This window comes from Odontesthes bonariensis, chromosome 2 (assembly GCF_027942865.1).
Source record: "Odontesthes bonariensis isolate fOdoBon6 chromosome 2, fOdoBon6.hap1, whole genome shotgun sequence".
Classification (NCBI taxonomy): Eukaryota; Metazoa; Chordata; class Actinopteri; order Atheriniformes; family Atherinopsidae; genus Odontesthes; species Odontesthes bonariensis.
Genome location: NC_134507.1, coordinates 43403155 through 43418515, shown reverse-complemented (window position 1 = coordinate 43418515; position 15361 = coordinate 43403155). Strand labels below are relative to the sequence as shown.

The following is a 15361-nucleotide window of genomic DNA, read 5'->3' as shown; positions in this document are numbered from 1 at the left end:
AGATATGGACAACTAAACTAAATTAAATGTAGTTGAAATATCTTGGTTTCATTCTTGGATAATCGCTACTTCTTCTTTTTTTTTTTTTTTTTAAAGTAGTCATAGTCTCCTACCTGTTTCCTTTTCTGATTTGGGTTTGCAGAGTTCCCATACTAAAGACAAATTTCAACTGCAACATGGCACCTGATGACTGTGGAGGCGCATAGATTGGCTGAATGGTAAAGGATTGCTTCTTAGCTGTTCAGATCGTTGTGAAAGTTCTGATTTCCTAAAAGTTTCTGATTTCCTAAAAGTTTATTATCAAAACTAGGGCAAAAATAATGGCTTAATAAGGTGTCAATGCAATCTCACTTTAAATTACTGTTTCACGTTCCAGTTTATGATGGTTTCTGAGCCACAGCTTTTTTTCTTTTACCCAATCTTTGTTCTAATCAGAAGGAAACTAAAACACAATTAGTGAGCTTAGCTTTGACCAAAATACATCTGATATCATTAAAAAAGCGAAGAACACAGTAATAGTTACAGTATTAGCTTCTGGACATACATATTACCATGGGCTCTCTGTGTTGGAGCTTTGCAGATGCATATCTACCATGTTAAAGCATATTGCTGCTTATTCAATTCAATTCAATTCAAATTCAAAAATACTTTATTTATCCCAGAGGGAAATTAAATGTTGATGTAGCTCAATTAAATCAAGGAGTTATTATAGATGCTGATGGCTGTGGGCAGGAATGATTTCCTGTAGCGGTCCGTTTTGCATCCAAACTGAAGAAGCCTTTGACTGAAGAGACTCTGTTTTCAGATAACAGTCTCATGGAGAGGATGTTCAGGGTTGGGGGCAGTACCAAAAATATGTGTAACAAACTGGGCTGTGGGCTGCATTTGGTTGAGTTTGTGCTGTTGCTGGTGCTTTAGCTTTAATCTGCTACAGAAAAAACAGAAGTATTAGAATGAAACAAAGAACAGCTCAGCGCTCAGTCAGACCGTGGCTCAGTGGTCCAATAACTGGAAAGTTGGCTGTTCGATTCCCAATCTTGACACTCAAAAAAGATTGGTGAAACTGACAGCTGGAGGGGTGTCAGTCCACCTCCTTGCTCATGGCCAAAGTGCCCATGAGCAAGGCACCCCATAATCCCCGAGTGCTGTGAATGGCTGCCCACCGCTCCAGTGTATAGCATTCTGTCTGTGTGAGCGTGCATGTGTGTGTCAACAGGTGCCAAACTGGATGGGTTAATCTGGATTTAGTAAAACTAAGAGTTAAATGAAAAATTAAGATTATCCAGCGCAGCTGTTGTCTGAGCTTTTCACTTGTGCATCTATGTTATTTATCTTTTCTGAGTCTTCGTCCTTTTTCATGTTTAAATTGTTTTTGGCCCCCCTCTTTCTCAAGCTAACTTTCAGCCAGTCAACTCAACCAATCATTTGACCAACATATGGCAGCTCTGATGAGGGCTATGGGCTGTTATCGCTTTGGAGAACTGCAACTATGTGCCTCTACATGCAAAAATAGAAACAACAAACAAAGATACAGTGTTTGTTTATAATATAATGGCTTGGTTAAAAGAAGCTGTCTCTTAATCCTGTTATTCTAGCTGTGATGTTCTTGGACAAATTGGGTTGTGGATGAATGGAGACCTTTATGATGTTATAAAGCATTCTGAGAACTCTGGTGACATAAATACCGTCCGGTGCTGGTGATGATAGCATCACCAGATGATTTTCTGAGCTGCTCTCACCATTTGTTGCAGAGTTCTGCTGTGCTGTTCCTATACCAGACAGTGGCAGAGGCCTTTTACATATTTGCATGGAAGGAAAAAATAAACATGTCTCACTCTGTTTATGGATCATTTTCGTGGCCTCGATCATATCATTGTAAGATTTTCATTTACATCGTAATGTATTTTCAAAATATGATTTGAGGTATGAACCATGGCTTGTAAGATTGGCAAAGAATAAAATGCATTCAAGAACATTTCAGTTCAAACTCACAAGGACATCTGTCTTTAATCAAGAATGTATTTTTCCAGTTTTAGTGAAGGATTCCTTGTATTTACCCTCTTGTATTATCCTGCTCTTCTGCCCCTCTGCCCTCAAACTGAGAAAGTCTGTTTGCATGTTCTTCATTTCAAAACTGTGTTTCTGCTCTCAGATTCAGTGTTCTGGAGGCAAATGCCCTGCCTTTAATTTGAATCCTTCACTCAGAATTCTTCTCCCTTCTAATTTTCTCTTCGCTCTCAGATCACAGTAAATCAAAATCTGACCCAATAGACAATCTGATACGGCACTGATGGCACTGCCCCTTATATATGTGCACTCCTTGTATTTCACAACATCCGAGACAATAAGTGCAGATCACAAGTAATCTTATTTTGATTCAATTAAATTTTGTTTAGAAAGCACCAATTCACAAAGAATCATATTAGTGGAATTTTAATTTAAATCCAGGCATGTGCAATCTAATTGAAATAAATGCTTTTACTCTGGAATTAAACCCGAGCATGGTTTAGTTTGATCTGCACCGAGACCACCTCTTTTTGGTCTTTTAGGAGCAACTGTTCCCTTGTTTTCTGTTTTTGCTTCCTTGTAAATATCCGGATGCAAAGAGTAGCCTGTTTTCATTGGGACTTTAATAACACTAACACGTAAGCATAGACCATACACAGAAGACCCTCCAAGGGCCAGATGCATAAAACTGTTGTTTCATGACTAAAATTGTGCGTATGCACAACAGCATGCTCGGCTTAAAATGATCTAAAAACTTATGCTTGGTCTGAAAAGTACATGAGGTGCACATATTCCCACCACAGAGTCTGTTTTTCTAGATATCCGTTTGTGGGGATTTTTTAAAATTGATTCATTTTTTTGTGTTTGTGAGAATGCATTGTTTATGAATCTGGCCCCTGGTCTTGACAAGTGTGAAAGTGAGGCTGCTCTTTTTTTTTTTTAATAATGGACACAAGAGCAATCCTTTGGTTGCCAATATGTCTGAACATTGGGTATTGTGTTGAAGTACATGACCCCACTTCTAAGTTGATTTATTTTTTTTTTTACAAAACATCTTACTCAGTTTATGCTCTTGGTTGTTAGTATCCCTCTCCTTTCAATTTAATTGTTGTTCCTATTTAGAGTTAGATAAAACAGGATATGTAATAGAACATGACTATCTTGTTATTGTCAAGTTTCTACTGTATGGGTGTGCATTGTATTCACATGTTCACAGCCAGATTTGATATAAGCTGTTAACATGCGATTTTAAATAAACTAAGCTGGCCAATTTGCCTAACGGTACCACACAAACCAGTGAATGAAATCACTGTGGCTGTGTCCATCTTTTATGTAGACTTTGACAATCCATTTATCTCAAACATTCCAATATGTATTAAAAACAGACAAAAAACAACAAAGAGTACACAAACTTCATTAACGTTAGCAGGAGAATTAAATGTAAGACAGGCCTACATGGTGATTGTCAAGTTCGGTGCGTGATGCGTGTTGTGGAGAAGGTGGGACACGGATGCAGATATTCCAAAGTAAACTTGATTTATTTGAATAATCCAACAAAAATCCAATATAAAAAAAATAATAATGAAAAAACTTGAAAAAAACAAAACCTGACCATGACTATGAAAAAATACAAGAAACCTGACATGGACAAACCTGACTTTGGCATGGGTAGCTGTGACATGGGCTTAATGCCGGCAACAGTCATGGGTGACGGTGAGGATCTGGCGCTGATGCTTGGGAAACCTGGAAACTAAATACTGAGCGAGTGATTGGTGAGTGAGTGCAGCTGAGGGGAAAAACACAGGTGTTGTGAGTGAAGGTGATGGCAGAGCAACAGAAACTATGGGAAACATGGAAAAACTAAAGACTAGACCTGAACTTAAAACTTAAAACTCAGACATGACAGAATGGGAACAACATGGCAAAACTAAAAGCTAAACAGGAACTAAAAACATGACAAACATGACATTGAATGAGAACTATCTCTCAGAAGTAATGTACATACACTATCAAACTGCAAATTGAAGTATTAAGCACAGTAACAAGATTTAATAATATTTGTATATCATGAATATACATTTAAATATATTTAACAAATCAGTTTTAGATTCAGGCTCTAACATCTATTGTTTCATTACTGTTTTTGTTTATATTGTGGTATCTTTTAAGAAATTATGATCATATATAGTCATATGGTACTACTAGGTATTGAATTGAAGTCATGATTTTGATAACACAGTTTCTAATTAAATGAGATTTACCACCTAAACATACACCTATAAACAATACATGCCCAGTAATATTATTGTAATGTTTTAAATACTTGAACGCAGTTTTTCTAGAGAAGATAATTGCTTTGTGTATGGGAGTATCGTCCATTGACTGTTTTGGGCTTTCACATGCTCGAGCATACAAACAACCGGTAAGTGACATGCTGTTTATAAAGTTGTTTTGTAACGTCCCCATGCCAGTAATGTGAGAACCATGCATATTGTTTTGATGGTAAGGCTTGTGACTTTATTGTCGGATGGTTTATAAAGTGGTGTGACGTTTCTGCAGTGTGCAAGTTGTTGTTTTACGTGGAAGGGTTAGCAGTTGCCCCTTAGCCACCACGTATTAGCCTCGCATGACAGGGTGTGCGAAACAGCGCGATCTCCACACAGGGAGCGCAGATTTGCACCTGTCTGTGTCCTACTGTCAGTATTTGACAACCTCTAGCAATGGAAATGCGCTTCAAATGCCCCTGAGTTCCCCTTTAAATGATACAGTCCAATTCAAGTCAATTAGAGTCCAATTCATTGTAATCAAAATCCAATCAAATCCAATCAATTAACTTAAAAATGAGTCCAATTCATTGTAATTATAATCCAATCAAATCCAATTAATTTAATTAAAAATGAGTCCAATTCATACTTTACAGAGCCAATTCAAGAACAATACCCTAGCTAAGGAAACCAACAGATTGCACCGAAATCTCTTCGGTCCAAACCCCGATCCTGAGCGTGCCTGAGACGACTGTGGAGAGAAACGACTCCCTTTGAACAGGAAGAAACCTCTGGCAGAACCAGACTCAGGAAGGGTGGCCATCCGCCTCGACCAGCTGGGGTTTGAGAAGACAGAAAGAGGGGACAACAAACACTGTAACACCATTCAAAGGATACCTGTTGGAACAGGGAAACACGAGTTAATGACAACAATAATGTCACATATACATAATGTCAAATGAGAATTTAAACGGGGGGGGATATCTTCCCACCAAATATAGAAGGATGCATGAGCATGAGAACTCACTGCAAACTATTTATTGACTTAAGTTAAAAGTAATACTTTTATTCATCATTAATCCACAAACTTAATGAAAAATTATGGATGGAATAGCAGACATTACTTATTTGAAAAATTATGACCTTTTAGCAGCATTTCAGCAAAACTATTAAGTTAGTTCCTCAGAAGTGATGACATAAGTTTATTATTCATTTACTTTTAAATAAAACCCATAATACAAAAGAATGTTAATGTTCTTAGTGAAGGACCGACAAATTGAACCTTAAATGAATCTCTTTGTACCAAACGATGATGATTTTGTGTGCCAAAAGTTCCTGGAGCCACTCTAAAAGAAGCTTAAGTTCAGTGCAATATCTTAACTCTTTGACATTTTGAATTAAGCAAAAGAAGAGGAAAAGCAATTTAAAAGCAGTTAGATGAGATTGTGGTTTTGATGCTGTGACACAAAAATGTTTCTGTGTTGATGTGTGATCACGGGAGAGATGAAGGGCTGTTATATTGTAATGGTGACCTTTGAAGTGTGCAAGCCAGTGCTGTGTCAGTCTTTATTCATCTGAGTATGTAATTTTATATTTACATCTCTTGCCAGTTGTACATTACTGAAAGGATTTGATTCCATGTTATATATTGTTGATTGCATTTCAGAAAAAAAAGATGCATTCTGAAAGGTGTCATCAGAGATAGAATTGCTGCAATCTGCTCTCACCAGGATGCCATTAATACATTTTTTATGGTTTGGCCTTTTATTATTTTCTTGCTTTTTTCACTTCAGACAGTTTTCTTCTGTCACAACACATCAAGATGCATGCATAATTGGCATCAATCTCCTTCATTGATGTTTTACTTCATGTAGATTAACTTAAATGATACACATGGCTGTCTTGATGATGAACCTTTTAAAGATGGGATAACCAAGAAGACAGTATACATGTATATTGGATATATATATATATGTTATGTAAAGCAAATAATTTGCTAAAGAAGAAAAACACCACAATGAATCTCTTTTTAGAAGTGATTATCACACAAACATGCAAACATCATGCATAGAAATGCACATCACATAAAAAACTGATTATATTTAGAAAAATAGATATCTTTGTCCCATCTATCTTTGCTCCTCTGATGATGTCTGTTTTTTCATACTTTTCATTGCTTTTGCATACACCCTCCTGCCATTATGACTGATTGCAGGGCCAAGGAATAGAGGAAATCAGAACAACATCTCATCTGCCTTGTCTTTCGATCTCCTACCTTATTGCTTTGCCCATTTTTCACTAGCTTAATACAAAGCATATTTGCACCAAAGCTGTTTTGGAAAAAGGTTGGTGCTTTCAGATTCAAGCTCACTCTGTCATGCTAGGAATCATGTAATTTTTTTTAGCAAATATGACAATGTTAGAGAATATGCTGCACCATGTGATCTCATGTTGTGGTATGCTGAGTATATTTATCCTTAGGGTGAAGCAGAAATAAATGTGTGTTCTGTGTTTATCATTGTTATTAAAATAATCACCAAGTACATAAAATTAGGATAAAAAATTAAAAAATCATAAGAGAAGCAGATCTCTCTTTTTTGAGATGCTGGGGACTCTGTCCACCAAGTATGCTGATTGATAGATCTCTCACTAACTTAGATGAACCCCACATATGGGACAAAGAGATCACATACACACTGCAGTTATCGGATGTTTTGTTCACCCAGCTGTGGATAAAGTCAATAGTATTATTGCAACTTACACCTATATGGCAGACATCCTAATTTCAGCTGTCTATGATGACAGGTTGTAAAACTGCCAGGTGAAAACTGAGCCAGAGGCTATTATCCTCAACTTTATTGTTGTGGCTCTCTGCTAAATAATCCAAGAACGATTAATGATTCTAGTTCATTTAGTTAGTCATCTAAGTTCTTTGAGTAGATCTGCAGCAATGTAACCTCCAAACTGCAATGTTGGCTTTTCACTAAATTAATCCACAGTGTAACACGCTAAGTAGGCAACATGTATTTACAGTACCATAACAACTGTGGTGGGTGCATCTTTGTAAGGCAAGGCCAGGCAAATTAATTGATTAGCACAATTCATCAACAAGATGATTTAAAGTGCTTTAAATAGAATATAAAAGTATTGAAAACAAATTTTTACAAAAGTAAAAAAGACTAAAAGGTACATTGCAGTGAAAGTTAGTTTCAGTTCAGTTAAATCAATTGGCTAAATACTTTGATGAACAGTGCGTTCAGACCGGAATTTTTCGCACAACGTGATTACATACAAAGTCAATGCAAAGACGCGAATGACAAGACTCGAATTCGCACGAGTTCAGAAAATCCAACTTTGGCGAAATATTCGCGCAACGACAGCCCATCAGCGTTGAGATCCTGGACGACAGTGATGTCATGCGTCCCGGGATCTTTTTAATTGATTTATCTGCCACTCACCGGAGACAGATGGACAGGCGCTCCGCAGCTAAAATGGAGTCGTGTCTGGGTCAGTGACATCATCCGGAGGTGCACTCAGCTCGGAGAATTTCACCGCCTTCTTCAGGAGTTGCGTCTGGATGACGGCCGCTTCCAGCAGTATTTCAGGCTCACCAGGACCCAGTTTGATGAACTGCTCGGGAGGATAGGTGCCGTGATCTCTCGGCAGGACACCAACTACAGGCGCTCCGCAGCTGAAATGGAGCACCTGTAGCCTGTCGTGACGCGAATATTTCGCCAAAGTTGGATTTTCTGAACTCGTGCGAATTCGCGTCTATTCCTGTCTTTGCATTGACTTGTATGTAATCAAGTCGCGCGAAAAATTCCTGTCTGAACGCACCGTTAGGGTTTGACTTAAAAGAAGCGAGAGTTGATGCAGACCTGCAGCTGTCTGGGAGTTTATTCCACTTATATATCATTCTGATATTTTGGTAATGTGTCACCATAAGAAAGCACTTATTGAAAGAGTGACTTAATTTTGATAGATATAAAATATCAGATGTGTCACCTTTCAGATAGTTTAAGTACTTTTTATCCCAAAATCTTTACCTATAGTCTGTATTAAGACACATGTGTATTACGTCCTCTCTGTTTCTCTTCTTGCTGCAGTTGAACCATCAGAACCGCTCTCTTAAGAGGAAGAGCATGATGTTGCTGTCCCACCTCAGCCCTGAGACCATCACAGAGATCAGCCTTGTAGATGATGAAGAGGAGAGTGAAGACCCCCAAGCTGCAAGCGAAGTTTGTCTCTCCCCCTACTGCCACACCCTCATCTCAGGTACCAGGTGTCTCCAGATTTGTTGCAACTATTTCAATTCAGTTTATTTCTGTCAGAACCACTCTCGTCAAAATGAGACGAGAAACAGATATAAATTTCAGAAGCTTATTCTGAATGCATACAATTGTGTTTGGCGGTATGGCTCTGTTCGGAGGAAGTTCCCGACTTTTCCATGAGCTCCATGGAAGCCAAGACAGGGAACATCAGCATCCTCAGGAGGAGTGCCTTCCATTTGCTGTAAATGCAACAAACCCCCTAGAACAGAGCAAGCAACAATGACAACAGTATGACATTGTTTGGTAATGAGAAGTCGGTGGAGCAGGGGAGGTGGTGGGTGCAAGCAGAAAGCAAAAAGAGCAGTGACAGCAAACCAAGTTTAAATGAAGCGCCCCGAATGCCAGCATCCAACTGCGAGCAGCAGCTGATTACTCATAAGCGCAGTTGGTTTGTGGACAGCCATAAGGGTTGGGTCGGCGTCAGCCAATAGGCAAAGGGCGCATTGACTACGTGGCCTGCCAGAACTATCGCGGTGCTCCATTTCTGTCAGAACCACTCTCGTCAAAATGAGACGAGAAACAGATATAAATTTCAGAAGCTTATTCTGAATGCATACAATTGTGTTTGGCGGTATGGCTCTGTTCGGAGGAAGTTCCCGACTTTTCCATGAGCTCCATGGAAGCCAAGACAGGGAACAGCAGCATCCTCAGGTGGAGTGCCTTCCATTTGCTGTAAAGGCAACAAACCCCCCAACAGACCATACCGGAACGCAGACCAGCCAATTGATTAGTTGGAACCAGGGTATCCTACCCCACAACGAATTATTAGCTACCAACGTGTGTCACCATTATGATTAGTAGTAGTGGTATTACAAACATAATTATTAAACCGCGACTAAGCTTGACGTTAAAAGGTGGAACTGCCGTAGGCCTACATTAACACAGACTGAAATGTGATGCGAGTATTTAATTGGGGCAAGCATTGAACTCAACCACTTAAGTACACCATTAAAAATATAGTCGGTCTCCACAGCAGCGACAGCGCTTTGTGGCAGGGCAAAGCAGAGCAAGATCCAAGCAAAGCAGAGCAAGATCCGATCCAAGAACAGCAATGCAAGATCCAAGCAAAGCAAAGCAAGATCCAAGCAAGCAGAACAGGATCCAAGCCAGCAGAACAGGATCCAAGCAAAGCAGAGCAACATCCAAGCAAAGCAGAGCACCATCCAAGCAAAGCAGAGCAACATCCAAGCAAGCAGAGCAACATCCAAGCAAAGCAGAGCAAGATCCGATCCAAGAACAGCAAAACAAGATCCAAGCAAAGCAGAGCAACATCCAAGCCAAGCAGAGAAACATCCAAGCAAAGCAGAACAACATCCAAGCCAAGCAGAGCAACATCCAAGCAAAGCAGAGCAACATCCAAGCCAAGCAGAGCAACATCCAAGCCAAGCAGAGCAACATCCAAGCCAAGCAGAGCAACATCCAAGCAAAGCAGAGCAACATCCAAGCAAAGCAGAGCCTTTAACACACTTCACCTGACCCACCTAGGAAGTTAAAGTCACCGTGAGCTTGCATATTTTTTCTATCCACACGATTAAACAAGCCAAAGAGCATAACACAAATTACCTCTGTCATTGCTGTTCATGCCATCAATTCCGGGAGCAGTTTTAATGATTTGACTTCATCCCAAATTTATTTTCGATCTTAATCAGCATCTTTCATGCAAAGTTAAGCCTTAACAGTGGCTCTTGTTTAATTTAAACAGAGGCACAAGCTGCACAATGTCCTTTTTTTTTTTTTTTTTAAACCCGAGCCACCTAAAAATGTAATCCACTGTTTAAAAAATTCCAGAACTCATTTACCAGTTGAATAAATATTCAAAGGTAGTCCAGTCAGCCAAGTACATTTAGGCTCCATTGTTTTACGATAGCCTAAGCTAATCAATCCTCTTACTGTTGCTTTTGTTAAGCAAAAAATGCAGCTAAGTAGTGAAAGTTCACTGTAGGTCTCTGGAAGTTGTTATACAACGAAGTGGATCTCTATATCAAACAGGGTAGCATCCTGACGTTCTTCTCTTCAGGATCAAAAACCTTTTCAGGGCCTATCAACGATGAGCCGAATTAATACAAGCAGAACATACATGAGCGATATAATTACAGTGGATCGACATGATGAGATCGATTCGACCACAGCCACAGTTGGGCCATGCTCCCCATTCGAGCAAGGGCAAAAACCATCCCCGGACGCACGGCGGCGAATGAACCGAACCACAGGCACAAGCACTCCACACCCCGACACGACAGGTGGCGCCGCACCCATCAGACTGTAATACCAATGCAGACATACCAATCAGCAGCGTGTAGCCCTGTTGGGGAGGTGAGGTGTGCGCTCCACCTAGAAGCATCACCGCGAGGATCCAAACGGACCAATTAGGAGGATGGCTTGTAATCCAAATGTGCCGGCATAAAATATATAAATATAAAATTCATTCATATAGGGCCAATTCAAAAACAATTTCCTAGCTAAGGAAACCAACAGATTGCATTGAAACTTGTCTTCGGTCCAATCTCCCGTCCTGAGCGTGCCTGAGGTGACTGTGGAGAGGAACGACTCCCTTTTAACAGGAAGAAACCTCTGGCAGAACCAGACTCAGGAAGGGTGGCCATCCGCCTCGACCAGCTGGGATTTGAGAAGACAGAAAAGAGGGGACAACAAACACAGTAACACCATTCAAAGGATACCTGTTGGAACAGGGAAACACGAGTTGATGACAACAATAATGTCACATGTACATAATGTCATTTGAGAAATTAAACAGGGGAAAAAGAGAGTAAAGTGAGGAAAGGTGTGACAGATGAGCTCCCCCAGCAGTCTATAGCAGCTTAACTATGGGATGTTTCATAAAGCTCTTAATGACCGAGCTCCATCCTATCTTAAAGATCTCATTATAAGATATTTTCCTAACAGAGCACTTCGTTCCCAAACTGCAGGTTTACTTGAGGTTCCCAGAGTTTCTAAAAGTAGAATGGGAGGCAGAGCCTTCAGTTATCAGGCCCCTCTCTTGTGGAATAAGCTGCCAGTAAATGTCCGGGAAGCAGACACCCTTTCCACTTTTAAGACCAGGCTTAAAACTTTCCTTTTTGATAAAGCTTATAGTTAGGGATGGCTCAGGTTATCATATGTGAGGAGAAGAATCTTAAATTCTATTCTGAATTTAACAGGGAGCCAATGAAGAGAAGCTAAAACTGGAGAAATATGATCTCTCCTGTTAGTTCTCATCAGAACTCTGGCTGCAGCATTTTGGATCAACTGAAGGCTTTTCAGAGAATATGTGCGACAGCCCAATAATAAAGAATTACAGGAGTCCAATCTTGAAGTAACAAATGCATGGACTAATTTTTCTGCATCACTCTGAGACAAGATGTTCCTGATTTTAACAATATTACAAAGATGAAAGAAGGCAGTCCTAGAAACCTGTTTTATATGCGAGTCAAATGATAAATACTGGTCAAAAATAACTCCAAGGTTCCTCACTGTAGAACTAGAAGCCAAGGAAATACCATCTAGAGTAACTATATAGCTAGACAATTTCTCCCTGAAACGCTCAGGTCCAAAGATAACGACTTCAGTTTTGTCTGAATTTAGAAGCAGACAGTTCTAAGTTATCCAGGTCTTTATGTCTTTAAGACAGGCTTGTAGTCTGACCAACCTATTGGGTTTATCTGGTTTTATAGATAAGTACAGCCGAGTATCATCAGTATAGCAATGGAAATGTATGCCATGCTGTCTAATAATGTTACCTAATGGAAGCATGTATAAAGTGAAAAGAATCGGTCCAAGCCCAGAACCCTGAGTAACTCCATGACTTACTCTGGTGTGTGAGAAAGATTCTTCATTTACAAGAACAAACTGAAATATTTCAGATAAATATGACTTAAACCAGCCTACTGCAGTTCCTTTAATCCCAATAACATCAAATCAAATCAAATTTATTTATAAAGCACATTTCATGTACAAACAGTTCAAAGTGCTTTACATAAAATAAAAGCATTGCAGCAGGGAGTGCAAGAAGCATTAAAATTACATAAAAGAATATAAAGAGAAACAAATAAAATCATTTAAATGAATTTAAAAACAGGCAACAGTCTAGATAAGTTAAAAGATAGCGTGCAGATTTCATGCATAGACACACAAGAAATGTCTTTAACCTGGATTTAAAAATGTCTCCATTTGGTGAAAGTTTAATCTCCACTGGCAGTTTGTTCCACTTGTTTGCAGCATAACAGCTAAATGCTGCTTCTCCATGTTTAGTCTGGACTCTGGACTGGACCAGCTGACCTGAGTCCTTGGATCTAAGAGCTCTGCTGGGTTTATATTCTCTGAACATATCACAGATGTATTTTGGGCCTAAACCGTTCTGGGATTTGTAAACCATCAGCAGGCTTTTAAAATCTATTCTGTGACTGACTGGAAGCCAGAGTAAAGATTTTAAAACTGCTGTGATGTGTTCAGATCTCTTAGTCCGGGTTAAAACTCTAGCAGCAGCGTTCTGGATGAGCTGCAGATGTTTAATGCTCTTTTTGGGAAGTCCAGTTAAAAGAGCGTTACAGTAATCGAGTCTACTGGAGATGAATGCATGGATGAGTTTCTCCTGGAAACCTTTAATTCTGTTGATGTTTCTGAGATGGTAAAAAGCTGCCTTGGTGACAGCTTTGATGTGGCTGCTGAAAGTCAGATCTGAGTCTATCAACACTCCAAGGTTACCAACTTGGTCAGTGATTGTAAGGTCCTGAGTCTCAAGATATTTACCAACGCTGACCCTCTTCTCTTTGCTACCAAACAGAATGATCTCAGTTTTGTCTTCATTTAATTGTAGAAAATTCTCTCTCATCCAGGTGTTTACTTCCTCCAGACACTGACACAGAACGTCAGCTGGGCTGCAGTCGTCCGGTGACAGAGACACATAAAGTTGTGTATCGTCTGCATAACTGTGATAATTGATGTTAAAATTCTGCAATATCTGACCCAAAGGGAGCATATACAAGTTAAACAGAAGAGGTCCAAGAATTGACCCCTGGGGGACTCCACAAGTCATGGCCACTCGCTCAGATTCATAGCTGCCAATTGTAACAAAATAACTCCGGCCTTCTAAGTAGGACCTGAACCAGTTAAGGACCGCTACAGAAAATCTAACCCAGTTTTCCATCCTGTGCAACAGGATTCTGTGATCTACAGTATCAAACGCAGCGCTGAGGTCCAACAGAACCAGGACTGAAACATTACCAGAATCAGTATTCAACCAGTATTCAACATGTTCAAGTCTGTGTAATAAGATACTGTGATCGACCGTATCAAATGCAGCACTGAGATCCAACAGGACAAGCACAGACACAAGTCCGCCATCAGAGGCTAAGAGGAGATCATTGGTAACTTTCAGCAGTGCTGTTTCTGTGCTATGATGCACTGAATCCTGTCTGAAACTCTGCAAACAGATTATTTCTATGGAAATTATCACAAAGTTTAAACTATTTTTTCAAGAACTTCAGACATAAAAGGGAGATTGTATATATGTCTATAATTAGCTAACACTTCTGAATCAAGAGTAGTTTTTTTTAAGTAAAGGTTTAATGACAGCAACCTTAAAAGGCTGAGGTACATATCCTGTCAACAAAGACAGATTGATCAAATCCAATATAGAAGTGTTGATTAAGGGGAAACCTCTTTGAACAGTCTGAACTAGAGTTCATTCATTCTCAAAGGAAGCAAAGATAAAAGATACACTGAACTTAGTAGTCACAAGAAGTACTACTCAGCCACATATTGAGCTACATACTGCTATGTTTATTAATTGATTATCTGCTAGGGGTAAATAAATTACTGCACTGAATCAAATTTGTCTGGGTAACTACACAAAAGCCAACATCTGTGCAAATTAGAACCCCAAACAAGTTGGACAGGAAACACTATCTAACTATCTAAACTACTGATGGATATTGTACAGTGGCAAGATGGTTGAGCATGAAGCACGGAGGAATATCGAGAATGCATTATTATTTGTTTCAACAAGACATGACTGAGGTATATAAACTTGACTACTAAACTTCTCTACCAGGCTTTCAGACAATACAGGCAGACAGAGACATTAACAGTGCTTGTTAACAAAATATTCAAATTCAATTCAATTCAAAAATACTTTATTTATCCCAGAGGGAAATTAAATGTTGATGTAGCTCAATTAAATCAAAGAGTTATTATAGATGCTGATGGCTGTGGGCAGGAAAGATTTCCTGTAGCGATCCGTTTTGCATCCAAACTGAAGAAGCCTTTGACTGAAGAGACTCTGTTTTCTGATAACAGTCTCATGGAGAGGATGTTCAGGGTTGTCCATAATTCTCTTGATTTTATGCAAAATCCTTCTTTGCATTATTGTCTCCAGAGGTTCCACAGTCGTCCCCAGAACAGAACCAGCCTTCTTTATCAGGTTGTTGAGTCTTTTTAGGTCCCTGGTTCTGATGCTGCTGCCCCAACAGATGACGCAAGAGGAAATGACGCTCTCAACAACAGACTTGTAGAAGATCTGCAACATCTTGTTGCAAACCTTGAAGGACCTTAGCTTCCTCAAGAAGTACAGTCTGCTCTGTCCTTTCTTGTAGATGGCTTCACTGTTGTGTCTCCAGTCCAGTCTGTTGTCCACATGAACACCAAGGTATTTATATTCCTCAACCACCTCCACTTCTTCTCCCATGATGGAAACAGGGTTTGATCTGACCCTGTTTCTCCTGAAATCTACAATCATCTCCTTTGTTTTGTTAACATTCAAGA

The 15361-nt window shown here is 39.5% G+C and overlaps 1 protein-coding gene across 1 annotated transcript in view; it reads left to right on the top strand.

Moving 5' to 3' along the window:
- shtn1 (shootin 1) overlaps window positions 1-15361 on the top strand; it is a 71099-nt gene that overhangs the window by 22491 nt on the left and 33247 nt on the right. Inside the window, exon 3 of the mRNA XM_075473093.1 lies at window positions 8378-8546. Coding sequence (XP_075329208.1) covers window positions 8378-8546 — 169 coding nt within the window. The remainder of the gene's footprint in view (window positions 1-8377; window positions 8547-15361) is intronic.